This window comes from Brassica napus, chromosome C9, assembly GCF_020379485.1.
Source record: "Brassica napus cultivar Da-Ae chromosome C9, Da-Ae, whole genome shotgun sequence".
NCBI classification, from domain to species: Eukaryota; Viridiplantae; Streptophyta; class Magnoliopsida; order Brassicales; family Brassicaceae; genus Brassica; species Brassica napus.
The window spans coordinates 52,099,914-52,115,829 of NC_063452.1; the positions used below are offsets into that span (position 1 = coordinate 52,099,914).

At 33.2% G+C, this 15,916-nt stretch overlaps 1 protein-coding gene and 1 pseudogene across 1 annotated transcript; both read left to right on the top strand.

Moving 5' to 3' along the window:
- The first annotated feature begins 834 nt into the window (after positions 1–834).
- Positions 835–2,938, top strand: LOC106407760 (annotated as a pseudogene).
- Positions 2,939–9,301: 6,363 nt separating this feature from the next.
- LOC106407600 (P-loop NTPase domain-containing protein LPA1 homolog 1) lies at positions 9,302–13,494 on the top strand. Its single transcript, XM_013848474.3, has 8 exons — positions 9,302–9,550; positions 9,636–9,816; positions 10,439–10,755; positions 10,864–10,945; positions 11,066–11,467; positions 11,536–12,252; positions 12,329–12,442; positions 12,889–13,494. The coding sequence occupies exons 2-8, from the start codon at positions 9,640–9,642 to the stop codon at positions 13,255–13,257; spliced, it is 2,178 nt and encodes a 725-aa protein (XP_013703928.1). The 5' UTR covers positions 9,302–9,550; positions 9,636–9,639; the 3' UTR covers positions 13,258–13,494.
- The last annotated feature ends 2,422 nt before the right edge of the window (positions 13,495–15,916 follow it).

Genomic DNA, 15,916 nt, shown 5'->3' on the forward strand with positions numbered 1-15,916 from the left:
TTATAGATTTAATAAATGCTTAGATATTTTTTACTATAAACGTTAATCTGTCACTAATATCCAATGTTCAAAAAATCGCTAGGCGGTAACTAGACAATTTATAGAAGATTAGAGACTAGGCGGATCATTCGGAGTGTGGACAGGGATAAGCGTTAACGAATTATTGATTTATTTTATATATATTTTATATGTATATGAGTTATTTTAGTTTTTGAATTTAATTACAAAATTATTGTGACGAATTATCAAATTTAGATATATAAAACAAAGGAAATTAAACAATTTTATGGATTTGTACTAATATTATTGTTTAATTTAACATATTTAGACTAATTTAGATCGGTTTAAACCGATTTAGAACAGTTTAAACTGATATAAATCGGTACAAATCAAGAAAATTGTTTCGGAAGAATCCGAGTTGCCACGTAGACCGATATTTAGGACCTTGCTAATATCATTAGTAGGCTAACTATATCTAAAGGAGTCGGTCACTAATCATTGTTATTGGGCTTGATGTAAAAAAATGCTTCTTTCAGCTAGACATGATTTTCTGAGAAATCCCCGAAGCCAACTCCGAACCTCGAACTGTTTTCTTCCCCGCCTAAGCATCCCTGGTTCACGCCTTTTTGGCGGTTGTTGGTAGTTTAGTATCCGATTGCATCCGATTTATGATCGAACCCGGTCCGACCAGCGGGTTTTGAAAAATTGAGTGGTTTAATTTGCCAATTATCTAGAAGAACCTCGCTAAACCCCTCCCTCCAACTTTCTCCGGACCGGAACAGTGTGTGATTCGTATATTCTTCTTCAGTGGCGTGGCGACTTCCCTTCTTCTGAATGGTGTTTCACGCTCACTTTCTCTCCGTCGGTGGGTCGGAGGAGCTCTGGGTTTCAATTCCCTTTATCCACAAATTCACGGCGGAAGAAGATTCTCATATGTTTATGCAAGAGTTTGAGTTAGGCTTTCTAGTAGAATAGCTATGGTTTCAGATCCGATTTGGGTTTAAAGTTTCCATCTTTAATTACTGTTTCTGCTCTTACTTAGTGGGGGAACAAAGATTCTATCTTTGAAGTTGTAAGATGAGAACTTTCTTTCCACTGATTAGGAATCATCTGGTTGAAGAGCTAGTTAGGTGTGTGTGTGTGTGTGTGCTCACTAAGATTTGGTTTCTCGCTTGTGTGTGTGTGTACTGTGTAGAGTAGAGAGATCATTGGCTACTCTTGCCGATGGAGGAGCTTCTCATTTTGACGAGATGGTATCTGCGGGTCAGTCGAAGTATTACCTTCTGGGCGGTAAAGGAGGTGTCTGGGAAAACAAGCTGTGCTGCTTCTCTCGCGGTTAACTTTGCTAGCCACGGGTCATCCCACCATCGTCCTTTCAACTGATCCTTGAGTGATTCTTTCTCTCAGGTCTCACTCAGCTTTTTCATTTGGCTCTATGCTTTGGAAAGTTTTAAGTGTTGTTAGTTATCAGCTTATCTCTTCGTGGCATCTAGGACTTGTCAGGAGGAGTCCTGAAGCCGGTTCAAGGTGTTGATTCTACACTTCTAGCTCTCGAGGTGATTAAACGAAATCTCTGCACACTCTTTGGTACCTCCTACCATTTGTTCTCATGTTAGTTGAAACAGATAACACCTGAGAGAATGAAGGAAGAAGGGGATAGGAATGTTTTGCTGGTGAGGTTTGTATTCTCTTTTCTACTTTTGTTGGTTTGAGAAACTTTGTTAATCGTCATGGAAGATATGTTTGTCCATTTTTCTTTTTTGGTAGTTAGGGGACTTGAATCTTGAAGATATGCTCAATGCTGCATCACCTGGTATTTGACGAAATAGTGACATGAAGATTCTTTTTTTTTTTGAAACAGTCCAATGAGTTGGACCAACTGAAAGAGAGAATGGATAAAGTTGGAAATGTTTTCCGTGATGTGGACACTACTGAGTTTGTCATTGTTACCATCCCAACGGTAACACCATTCTCTTACTTGTTCATAAAGATCATCAGTTTACATGTGGTTACTGAGACACTTAGCTTTATTCTTCTACCACATTAAGGATAAATTTGAATATAAGTCGGTCTCTCCTTCTGGCATGTTCACTTGGCTATTACCTTTCCTTTTAGGTCATGGCAATAAACGAGTCTTTGGGATTACATGCATCTTTAAGAAAAGAAAATGTGGCCAGTTCACAGGCTTGTTGTTAATCATCTTCTCCCTCGTTCTGAATCCGACTGCAAATTTTGCTCAGTGAGACGAAAGGTAATTCTAATTTCAGGAACTAAAAGGCTACTTCGTTTGAAAAGTTACCATACAAAAGAACGCTGCACAGCGGTTCAAGATGATCAACTGTGTCTTTTCACTTGTTGCTAGTTACTAGATTGTTTACTTGGTTACTAATCTTGCAATTACCTGTCATGCCCCCTAACATATACTTGCTCAGGTAATGCTTTTATGGATAGCCGCTTTCTGATTCATTGGATCTTGGATGATCCCCTTCATGCGGTTAATGGCTAGAGACCCTGTCGCAATGGTCCTGTATGCGGTTGTGGTATCGGTTTGTGCACCGGTTTGGGAAGAGATTCTTGTTACCGTCTCTGACTAGGTACATGCGGGTTTGGTGTACGATTCTTGTGAGTTCAGTTGCGTTTGCTTTGGTGCATTTTAATGATGTTGCCGTTGGTGTTCCTTGGAGTGGTTTTGGGTTTGTTCCCTTCGAGGTTGTTGCATTTGCATAGCTTGTGGAATGGCTTTGTGTTCATGGAATTAATGCGATGGTGATATCTTATGTAGGTGTCTGTTTTTTACCTTATTATTCTTGTAGTTGATTCATGTTATGATTTGTAGTATTCTTTTAATTAAATGGACAGTTCAGTTGTAAAAAGAAAAGAAAAATGTCAAAAAGAAGAAAAGGAAATGAGAAATTATCAAAAAAAAAAAAAAATAGAAGTTTAGCACTTTTAAATCAAATAGAAAAAGAAAGACCGCACTGAAATATTAATCTATACAGCAGAAAGTTTTGGTACAAAAAGAAAAAGATTAAACTGGTTATACTTTGATTTCGTCTTTTTTATCTTTGTAAACGATTGGATTAAGCTTCCATCTTGCTAGATATCCATCTTGCTAGATATGAAGCATATCATAAGAAAATGACATTCACATAATATATCTATATAGGCAAGATGTGAATAAGTAAAAAGAAAAACATGAAGTGCATGTCTTGTAGCTTCCAAGTCTTATCATTATCACAGTTCAAGGTGGTGATATCAGTTATCCGGCCCTTGAGCTCGATTAAGGCCAACTGGCCAACTAATCCTTCTTCAACTTATAAATCATTTTTTATTATTTGAGGAGCATTATTTTAAACTAACCTTGACCTCATGTGTTATTAACCAAATTGCCATTTCTTAGGTGTCAACACTAAAATCACTCTCACACCCTTTAATTAAAAGTCCTCTCCTCATTAGACTAATTACATATATTGCCATTATTCATTACAATATAGCTTAACATAATATATTAGATGATTCATATCTATATAACCGATAACTCATTTGATCATTCATTACCCATTTCTCACGCGCCTCCTTCGTATTGATAGAATGTCTCTTTTATTATTGATTTTTGTAGTCTCCTTAGGTTTCTATATCCATCATGTAGATACAAATATATTTTAGTAAAAGTAGTATAACACAGGTTTTAGTTCAAGAAATATTTTTCATCTATCTCGAGACGCCTATCATCTTTATGATATATAAGTACAAATAAAAATCGAATATAGCTCGAAACGCCTATCATCTTTGAGAATATAGAAATCTCAAGTATAAATTTGTTTTTGTGTAAGTAAGAATGTTCGTCTCACTTAAATGATATCAACTATAAGGCAATTTCAATATTTTCAAAATGTAGAAGGAGCTATATGACTGCTTGCTCTATACGGTTTGTATTAATATTTTTTTATTTCAGAAGTCCTTATTGTCCAATGGTCATATGTTAATTTTTTTTATATAAACTCATTATAGGTATAGTTATATTGAAAATATCAAAAGATGTATCAAGCTATAACCTTGACCGGTTAGCTACGTATGTTATTATGTTGAATTTGAAAAATTCATTAGCCCGCTTGGACAAATTAAATTAGATATCAATTCAAAATTTTCATTGATTGTCTTTTTAAAGTCATTAAGTATTTACCGGCAATTACGGTTGTATATAAAGAAAGTTAGATTATTCTGCTTGGACAAATTAAATTACATATCAATTCTTAATTTTAATTGATTGATTTTTTATAATCATTAAGCATTCATCTGCAATTACAGTTGTATATAAAGAAAGTTAGATTATGTATTCAGATTTTAAAAATTATATCACATGATTTTGTTGTTTAAATATCATCCCGAAATCGAAGGTGATATCGTTACAAGTGTTTAAAAATAAAGTAAATTGATTACATCATTTGTGTATGATAGTATTTACATAATTTGATCTTCTTTGATTTATTATTATCGTGTATTAAGGCAAGCTTTTAAAAGGGATTAAAGCGCAAGTTTTGTGATAATAATTAGTGAATATTTTATATAATTAGGGTGAGATTGATTTCAGAATATTAATTTAACGTATATAAATACGTAGTCTTGGGTTCTTTGTTATTTCTCTTTCTAGGATTGCAAACCTAGAGTTCTAAAGACATTTTTCACATTAGTTGTGGTTTTATCAGTTTTTTATTTGTTTCTTTATAATTTGTTGCTTTTGTATTTTATTATTCTATTACCTATGTTTCGTTTCATATTATCATAATTTTTATTATGAAAGTAATAATTATATTCCTATGTGTTGTTTTATCTTAAATTTATAATAAATTTATTTAATTATTTGCTTACGCTTAAAGATTTATTTCCATATAATATACTTCAATTACACCTAACCAATTACAGTATATAAATCCGCATAATTTCGTTCATTTTTTATTATATCTAATATTTCTGACTATATATTTTTACTTTATAATATCTATAGATTAAAAGTAATAATCTCTTTTAATCACTCATTCCGCGGGTTATCACCTAGTCCATTACTAATACTGACAAAAAAAATCCATTAGTTATAACTCTTTTTACGTTATTTTTTTAATTCCACTTACCGCGAAAGGTTTGGATATTTAAACAACTTTCCCAAATCTTTTCTTCCTCTTTTCTATGTATCATATCCAAGTATAGTATAGCCATACTTTATATCTATTAATATTAGCCTTACACATGTTCATGGAGCTTATATTATTCTTTATAAAACACTTTGTTTAATCCCTAGCTAGTTATAACTTTTTGATTTGAAATAAAATATTTAAATAACTTGGTCTTACCTGCTGCTGTCGAGTTGCAAACGTAGTTTTGATTAATATATACTCCCTCCGTTTTTTTTTATATAACTCGTTTTAGAGAAAAAAATTTGTTTCAAATTATATGATGTTTTCGGTTTTTTATGTAAAATTTATTAACACTTAATGTTATATGATCAATGATAATATACCTTCTATTTTATCATTGGTTGATTTGTGGTTAGGTAAATAATTAATGATGTTTTTGTTTAAAAAATATAAAAAATTAATGATTTCTTAATCTATGTGCACAATTGTAAAACAAATTATATTAAAAAAGGAGGGAGTATAACACACTACAGTAGAAGTTTACTTTTGGCTGCTTATCTTTTTGCTTATTTGCATATCTCCCCAAAGACTAATGCAAGAAATGAATTCAACGTAAGTCCATATTAAAAATATAGCTTAGATAGACTCGGACCAAACATCGACCTCCTCGGGATCGCGGGGAATGTATAATTTGGTCAGCCGAAGCCATCGCCGTCAAATCAGACACATTAATTTGGTCAACAAATTCGGGGGTCAACCCTCCGATCCATGTTAATATGTATGGTTGGTTTTATATATGTGTTTGTTGGTTAACTAAAACTCCACTCACATATAAATGTATATTACAATATGAGTAGATGAATTTATTAAGATTGTGATACTTTCTTTCTCTAATCTTATAAAGTTGCCTAGAGAGATATTTATAGTGACCAAAGATATAAAATAAGCTAGAGTGATTGTATTCTCACTTGTCTGCTTATCAATTGAGTGTATATCACACCTAAATATCGAATCAGTTATTTTTACTATTTTATAGACAAAGTTAGATTATAGATCTCATAATTTACTAGAGAAACTAAATAATTAACTAATTTGTAACAAAGGGTTTAATTGATTTTGTAAGTTTCAATATTTCTAAATACAGGCAGACTTACCGATCCTTTGTAAAACATTAAAACACTAAAACAATAAATTGAACTAAAATGTTTACTTTCTTAATTAAACTGACAATAATATTATGGTTTAGAGAATGATGTAGTTGAGTGCTTATGTAATTGGCTGCTTATGAGTCGGCACCATTCTTAATACATCGTTTGGTTATTTAAATATGATTACCTGTAGCGAAATTGGATGATTTGGTTGTCGACAAGATGTGGTAGCCTCTTTGGCACTAGGATTCTGAATTGCAACATATAACTTTGTATAAACATATATTAGGAAGAGTACAATTTGAAGGAGGAAAAGTTCAACAAAGATTCGTAAAATGAAAATGACAGAAGATAATTTATAATGGAAAAATAAAAATAAAGTCCGCGAAGCAGCTAGTGTTTGTGTAATTATATCTAGTAACTCTTATTTTTATCATTGTATATTCATCGGCGAGCTTTATTACCTTTGAACATTGAATTTCAAGATATGCATAACAATCAAGAAGAATCTTAGTTGGCAATTTGTAAACAACTAAGAAAATATAAAAGAATTTCATTTGTGTTTAGCTTTATGTGCATGCTAACAAATAAAATAAAATAAAACTGACATGTTGTATTTGCATATATATAATCAATGTAATGGAACTCAACTACCTAAAGCTTTTTAAAGTTGTTTTCTAGAGATTGAGAAAGAAGAAAATCATTTTATGTTCCAACATGCAAAAGATACAGATTTTCTCCGTTTGTGCATGTTTAGTGAACTTGTAACTTAGTGGTGGGTCTCCACAAAGATCAGTTATGTACGCCAATGACCATAATCCTAACCAATGGCTATTTGTTGAATCCCATTGGTTTTAATTTTTAATCAGGAGAACAAATAAAGATGGTCAAGCAAAAGTTATAATTATTTTCCTATACGAACTAGACTATATAAAAATTTGCAATAATATAATTGGATAGACGTGTTCGTAGAAAAATATGTTCCCTTTTCCGCAAAAAAAAAGTAACCAACTATTTGTTTTGGAAATTAGATATTGAAGTTTTGACACAAAAAATTCAATTTGTGGTAATTTAAATTTATATTGAAGATAAACTCCAACTATGTATTTCAGAAGATTAAAGGATCAATACGCATAAAACTTGATATATATTATAAGCACGGAAGTTTAAACTAATTAAAAATATATATGGAGGAAATTCACCACCGTATATTTTCAATATGTTTTATCAAAAGGCTGTTGCATGGTATAAGGTAATTACAACTCATTACAAATTCAGATTTCAAACCAACTAGTGGAGACTATACAATTTTCACATAGAACATAATACTGGAGTGTTTTAAGAAGCTTGAGTGGAGAAGGGTATGCATGCTAACTCAAACACATCCTACCTATGATATCACAATTAGTGTAAGTAGATAATTTATCAGGTAACCGGGACACCTGAATCTAACCGGCCGGACCAGTTTAGAACCAACAAAGTCCGCCATGAATTGATTTACCAATACATTTGATCATTTGATAACTTTCTTTAGTAAAACAAATTAATATTAAAGAACTTATGGAGCTCCGTTACAAACAAGAGAGAAATATGAAAATAATTGACGGGGTCCAGTCATGGCCGCTTAGTCACCTTCATGGATGCAACGTTTGTCCTCTGACCCGATATGGGCCACTATTCTTGTCTTTTTGGTGTTTTTCTTTCCTTTTCTCATCACAGTCAGCTGCTTTGCCCTTGTTATTATCACATGATTACTACATTTTTTACCACTGCTTGATTCTTTCTTTCTGGCCCCACAAGTTGGTTTTTAAATGCAATCAAGAAGGCCCATCAAAAAAAAATCGGGTGGTTCCCTAAAACACCCTTTGATCTAGGAGCTGATAGTGATAGAATGCGTTGGTTGAACACGTGATTTATGGTGGAAACTAGGGCGACTTTCGTCATTCAAGGAAGGAATTCTTGTCCCAGGAAGACTTTAAAAGTCAAGACAGTTAAGTTTTTGATTAGATGAATCATGCGACAATGAATATTCAGTTAAGTTCGTTTATGTTTCTGGAAAAAATCATAATGTTTTGGACAAGGAGAGCAAGTCTAGGCGAAAATAGATTTAATATTATAGGATGATTTAACAGATTTATTTTTGTATAATTTCTACTTGTGCACAGTCCCAATTTTTAATTTGTTTCTGTTGTTCTGGTTGATGATAACAAAAACAGGAAAAAGATCTGTGGTTACGAAATAATAAAAAAAAAACAAAACCAACTTAACATTACCAATTAACGATTGATTAAACTGAAAAGTGAATCTGAATTATCAATTTTGCATTTAGTTACATATTTATGGATTTTATAAAGAGGAAAAATATCTTTCGAAACATACCAATATGATCATGCTTTTGATATTTAGCCAAAAAACGTTTTCCAGAAATTGGGTCATCATATATAATGGTACATTTATTTAGAACAGATTTTAGTAATACAAACTCGTCAAATAGATTATTTACTATTTTTTGTCAACTATAGATTTTTTACTTTTGTGAGTTGGATACATGAAGTTTTGGATTGAGTTTTCTTTTACAGGAACTGAGATCATGCATTTTAAAATATATAGTATAATAACTATAGTGTAATGTAGTTTATTAGTTTAAAACTTATTACTACTTTTCCTCTTAAAAGTTGGATCCTAATTAATTGTTGACGAAGACCGGATGAATTGGGGTCGGCGAAAAACTTGGTTATAGTTAAAAAAAAACACTTGGTTATAGATGATTTAAAATAAAAAGGGTCAATTAAAAACCCCTACACATGTTGATTCGCCGGTTCGGTATGTAACTTAAGCTGGTTCAAACAATAAGTTCTTAAACCAGAATTAACCGACTGTAATAAAGAGCAAACCGGAAGTCTGAATATGTATTGACGCGGATTAGATTTGGTAGGGAGCAATTTAATTAAAAACAAAGTTAATCTAGCAACATTTAAAAAGAAAAAGATAGATACTGTCTGAATTAGAAAAAAATCCAAATTAATACCCCAACAAAAGAAAAAAAAAGTTTTCTTCTGTAAAGGAAACGCGACAAAAGAGAAAGAGAGAGAGAGAGAGAAGAGGAAGGTGGGCTTTAAAAAGAGAGGACTCGTGGAGGCTTTACTGAAGCGATCCGTGGAACCAAGCTGACACAAAGTGGCCACAACATCTTCTCCTTCTCCGCCTTAACGTTTGATACATTCACGATTCTTAACCCTAATCTTCACGCTCGTTTCCTTCCTAAACAAGGTACGCATTCCCTCATGGATCCATTATTTATCCCTGCATGTTATTGGTTTTATTATCAATCTCACAATCAAAAACTTCTTTGAAGAAATATGACGGAGGCGACGAAGGTGATGTACATAGTGGTGGTCGACGGCGATGTTGATATAACGACGGCGATTCTCGAAGAAGACGGAAGCGGGAATTGGAAAGATTCGTTTAGGTATACGCGTCCGGTTTTGCAAAGCACTCTTCAGCTCATGGGATGCAAAGCGCGTCACGCCTTCAAGGTCATCACGCTCCTTCTTTCTTTTCTTTTTTTTTCTCAGATTCTTTTTTTTTTTTGGGGTTTGATTTATTTTCCGATAACATCGCTTTCATCGAGTTCTGATTCTTTATTCTTGTCCTTTAATGGTTTGAGAGTATTTCCATTTAATTTTTATTTTAATTATAAAAGCTATATGGATGGAACAATATCATACTAACGAATATACATTTCTAGTCAGGACTTTTAATGGATTCTAGAACAGAGTTGTGTCTGGATTTAGACAAGTTTTAAGCACGTTGTTTTGTCGTCTCAGTTTCGTACTTTGGCTTTACTGACCGACATGTCTTTTCTCTTGATATTTATTTTTTTGGTGAATGAGATGATTAATTATTTTACTAATATTTGAGATTGAAAGTAAACATGACTTTGATTCTATCAATGTTTTTTCTAATTTGGATTGTTTACTGATTTTACAGAATAATATGTTTACCTTTGATTGGTGTGATGTTATCTAATTGTGTTATGTTCCTCATGTCTTTGGATTCTATGTTAGTCTTTTCATAAGCGTCTTTGGTTTCTTGTAAAGGCACCATGTTTCAAGATAGATCCTAAGTTGTGTTTTTTTTTTCTTTGGTTGTGAGCAGATTAGCCGCAGGGCTTTCGAGTTAATAAGAAGTGAGGGATCATTAATACTTTCCCCCTCACATGGGAAAGAATCTGTATTTGGGAAGGCAGTTGATGCTCCCTCAGCTTGTGATGGTGTAGAAAAGGTTAACAAAGTTAATTTCTCAGCTACCAATGATGCTGATGATAAGAGCAGAAGTAAGCCGTTTGAGATGTATAAAAAGCGCACAACCGTTGTTGTTTTGAGGGAGACATTTGTAAACGTTGTCTGTGACGCTCTTGCTGAATACAAGTATGTGGGTCATGACCAAAGGGCTGACTTGATTCTGGCGTGCAAGTAATTTTTCTTACCATTAATCAGAAACATATATGTGGTGAAGATATCATCAATATGCTGTTTTACTTCGCATAATCATATCTTAAAAGTTCTTATTATTTGATGCAGGATTAGAGAAAGGAAAGAATCTGTGACGGTTCTGCTGTGTGGCACTAGTGGCTGTGGCAAATCTACACTCTCTGCACTTTTGGTATTATTCATAATAACTATTTATGAGCTTTAGATTAGCCATAATAAGACGCCTTTTTGGCTATTTGTTTTAGGTTACATTTTGAGAAGCTTATATTAATGATGCATCTTGTGTTAACAGGGCAGCAGGTTGGGCATTACAACAGTTGTCTCAACTGACTCAATCCGCCATATGATGAGAAGTTTCGTTGATGAGAAGCAGGATCCTCTGCTTTGGGCTTCCACCTACCATGCTGGAGAGTACCTCGACCCTTTGGCAGTTGCCGAGTCTAAAGCCAAAAGAAGAAGAGCCAAAAAGCTGAATACTTATGGAAAATCACTACTTGAGGACGAGAAACCAAATGCCTTTGCAGATTCTCAATCGACCACTCCTGTACTGTTAAGCCACAAGCAAATGGCTGTAGAAGGATTCAAGGCTCAGAGTGAAATGGTGATTGATAATCTCGATAGGCTCATTACCTCATGGGAAGAAAGGAAAGAGTCTGTGGTCGTTGAAGGTGTCCATCTAAGCCTTAACTTTGTGGTAAGTCTCTCTCTTTGTAACACATCTCATTTTGTAATAAGTAATTCTAACTTCTTGTTTGTTTATAGATGGGGCTGATGAAAAAGCATCCTTCAATAGTTCCTTTCATGGTTTACATCTCAAACGAGGAGAAACATTTGGAACGGTTTGCAGTGAGAGCTAAGTACATGACACTTGACCCAGAGAAAAACAAGTACGTGAAGTATATACGTAACATCAGAACCATACAAGACTACTTGTGCAAAAGAGCTGACAAACATCTAGTTCCCAAGATAAACAACACCAACGTTGACAAAAGCGTGGCAGCAATCCACGCGACGGTCTTCAGTTGCATGCGTAGGCGAGAAGCAGGAGAGCAGCTCTATGATGCTACCACCAATACTGTCTCTGTGATAGATGACGAGTATAGGAACCAGTGTACAGCTAATTCATTGAGTTCCAAAGGAATGTTTCAGCTGATCCAAAGGAAAGGCTCTTCTAGGAATCTAATGGCTCTTCTGAATACTGATGGCACTTTCGCAAGAACTTGGCCGCTTGCTGGTAAGGTTGATGAGACCGGGAAGCCTGTCTTTTGTAATGAGACAAATGGGATGGAGCATCCTGTTTATGGTTACTTACAGAAAGCCGAACCGGTGAATCTTCAGTTTGGCCTGTTTGGGATCAGTGCTTGGCCTAGTGATGGAGCCACGAGCCGCGCTGGGAGTGTGGACTTGGGTGAAAACGCTAGTAGGCATTACTCTTCTTGTTGCAGCTCGCCTAGGATGTCTGAAGGAACTTCAAAAGAGGTATACTCTTGTTTGATTCTAATGTTGGAAAGTTTTTTTTGATGATTCTGTGGCTTATATGGTGTGTTATTTTCAGCTTAAGGAAGAGCAGTCCGTGCATGGTAGCGATGAAGAAGTTGAAGATGATCCTCCTGAGCAAGAAGATACAGATTTTAGCGATGATGATGATAACAAGCGAGACCATGAAGAGGTAAGATGTGTGTTTCAAATGGTTTTCTTCAGGGTAGGTCCCGAGATTTTAGGAGATATAGACAATTTAGCAAGAGCATGATTAATGGAGAGTTTTTAGGGTGGGTTCTTAGCGGTTATCTCTTAACTTTTAACTAAAAAAAACTAAAAACGACGGTTTTTATATTCTGCTAAGAACTCCACCCTACGAATTCTCCATTAATCATTTTTTTTCTCAAATCGAGATTCATTCATAAGGGAAATACCAATATTTATAAAAAGATGGCGGCATAACGAAATAGCCCCAGAACTCTCCATTAATCATAAATTTGGGAATTTATATATGTAATTTTAAAAAAAAAAATTGTGGGGGGCCATTTTGGCCGGTGTTTCACTAGTCTATGCTTAGAATCCGGTCGTGTTTTCTTGTGTTTCAGTAACTTGAGTGTGTTGGTGTGATTGTTACAGGTGGGTTCAGTTGATGAGCAGTCTACAAAGTCAGACGAGGAGTACGATGATCTTGCAATGGAAGACAAAAGCTACTGGACAGATGACGAGGAAGAGTCTAGAGATACGGTCGCGGTAATGTCTGAGAAAAACCACAAGCCGGCAACAAAAGATGACAAGTACATACAGAACTTGGATCTTTTCCTTCGGACCGCGAACCAGCAGCTGGTCGAGCCGCTTGAGCTATGTGCGTCGCTGCTCACGTGCGAGTATGGAGATGCAAGACTCTGGTCGGGTAAAGAAAAGATGAGGAAGCGTTCTCTAAGCATATCAGCTCTTGGAAAACGCGGGTCGGGTTTGGGTGATCCGATTCTCTTGGGTGCCCCATGATCCTTAGCTTTGGTTGCTAGTAAACTCCTCAGTTTATGAATTATGGTTTAGTCTTTAGTTTAAGTTTTGTGTTCGTGTGTGTGTATAGTCTTGCCTCAAACCTTGGGGTTGCTTAATGTGCACTTTTTTTTCTTATGACTTGAGATCTTAGATTCTAACTTTGCTTCAGATTTTAAGACTAAACTGTATACTTCGCTTTACTTGGGAGTTCAAATCAAACAAGTAGAATCTTGGATTCATGTCACTCTTTCTACATACAATTTTTGGCATTGACAGCAACAAAGTTGGTTCAGAGTTGTTTTGACTGTTTATGTAAACGACAGTACATAGATTGACACGGTCGAAATAAAGTGGTGCAGCGCGAAGCAGATGGTTTTGTCTAGATTCAAGATTTAAAAATCTTAAATGTTGAGCAATGAGCCTAAAAATGGAATTATGTGTATATGTGGCTGAGGTCAAGCAGTGTACGAGCAATGGATGCAATGTTGTATAATAGACCATATGTGGAATTTTGTTCACAACCTTCTTCTTTCACAACTTTATTTTTGGCAATCGTTTGGATATAATTTTTGTTTGTTTAACTATCTCTGAAATATAAAGCTTTATTGATTCCAAGCGGGGATTGTGATGGAACACAGACATAATATCAAGACGATTAGGATTTTCTTTCAAACGCCTTAATCAAATACTAAATTGCCCAATTTAGCTAAATTATAAAATAGCTTTAACGTAAGATGAACTCCATTACCAAATGTATCAAAAGGCAAAACTTTGAAGTGTACATTCAGTATTCGATATGACGAAATTAATATATTGTTCTGATTTCTGATTTAGAGGAATTATAGATTTTGATCTAGAACTTGGATTAAAAAAATGCATTCATTACCAAAATAAAACTTGGAGTTTTCCTGCGCCATGCGCAGAAATAGTAATTTTTAACATAACATTTTTTATTTCAAAAGAAAATTTTGATTTATATTTCAACATTATTAATTTATATTTTAACTGCAATAGTTATAAAAATCATAAACGTATTTTTGTAATATTATTTTTTTGATTTGGTATAATTATTTAAATTTGATTTGATTTAATTTTTAATAAAGATAAAATTAGATTTTATAAAAATAGTTTTAATTATATTATTGTGTTTAATGATGATTTATTTTAAATATATATATATATATATATATATATATATATATATATATCTTCCCATCTAATTTTAAATATATACACATATATATATATATATTTACATATAAATATAAATTCTAATAAATTTGAGACTTTGTTTGTTTTAGTTAAACTGAAATTTTTTTTTGTTAATTTAAATGATGAAGATGAACCGATAAATTTAAATATTTAACTATCAAATTTTTTTTGGATTAGTGTTACTTTATTTAGTTTATTTTTATTAATGTGAAATACATATATACATATATATTATTATTTTAATTGTGATATATGAATTATTAATATATTTAATAGTTTACCATAAATAAATATTTATATGAAAAATTGACATTAATGATGATATATGAGTTATTTTTATTACCATATTTAAAATCTCTGCAAAAAAAAAATTAAATTTATAAGGAAATTTTACATCTCACAATTAATATGATGCAATGTCACTATTTTCTAAAACTATGTCATCTATTTTAAGTGTCATGTCATCTTTTTTCAGCGAGAATGATTTCAATGACGAGATGTGTATAATTTACTTCGCAAATATAGTATAGGAGATAACATAACCTGATGACATCATCGAATTAAATTCGCTAATGGAATCCAGAGAATTTGACATGCAATTGTTGGACCGCTTTAGTCTTAGATACACGTATAATTCACAATTTGGTATATATAATTATTTGTATGCGTCTGTAAATCTGCTGGCATTGTAACCAGCATGTTGCTAAGGCAGTGGACAATATAAGATTCCTTTTGAGTGTTTTGCTTCTTTTTTTCTCTAGAATACATTCCCAAAAAATACATATAAAATGAAAACAATCAGAATAATATACATGGTAGCGATAAGGAATTTTTTGGTTCTTTTTTTTGAACACCCATATTAAAAAGAAAGCTACCACCCAACTAGGGCAGAGTTGCAGTAGCAGTACAAAGGGCTGATTTTGCTAAGTGATCAGATGTGGAATTCAGAAGTCTTGCAATCAATTTAAAAGAAATAGAGCAGAAAATTAAAGATAGATTTTCGATGTCATGAATGATTCTGTAGAGATCAGCCGTATGATCCTTCGAGATGATTGCTGCCAAGAGATATTGGCAGTCTGTGTTGAAACAGACTTTTCAAAAATCCTTAGAATGGGCTGTGAAAATGGTCTAGCGAAGACCTAAAAAAAAAAAAAAAAGAAATTAAATCGAGAGAGAGAGAGAGTAGAGAAATAGAAAGAGAAAGTAAGAAAAAGGGGGAGTTTTAGTTAGTCAGTATATTTATGATTTTTGTTTTTGAACCACGGTGAATTTATGATTTTTTGTGTATGTACGCAGGACTGGCTCAACAATATTGGAGGTTCTAGGGTAAAAAAAAAATTTTACCCTCTAAAATTTATATACAGATAATGTTTAAAATATTATTTAAATTTAATCAGTAATATTTTGTATATTTTGTAATGAAAATAAAACTATATACATATCAAAT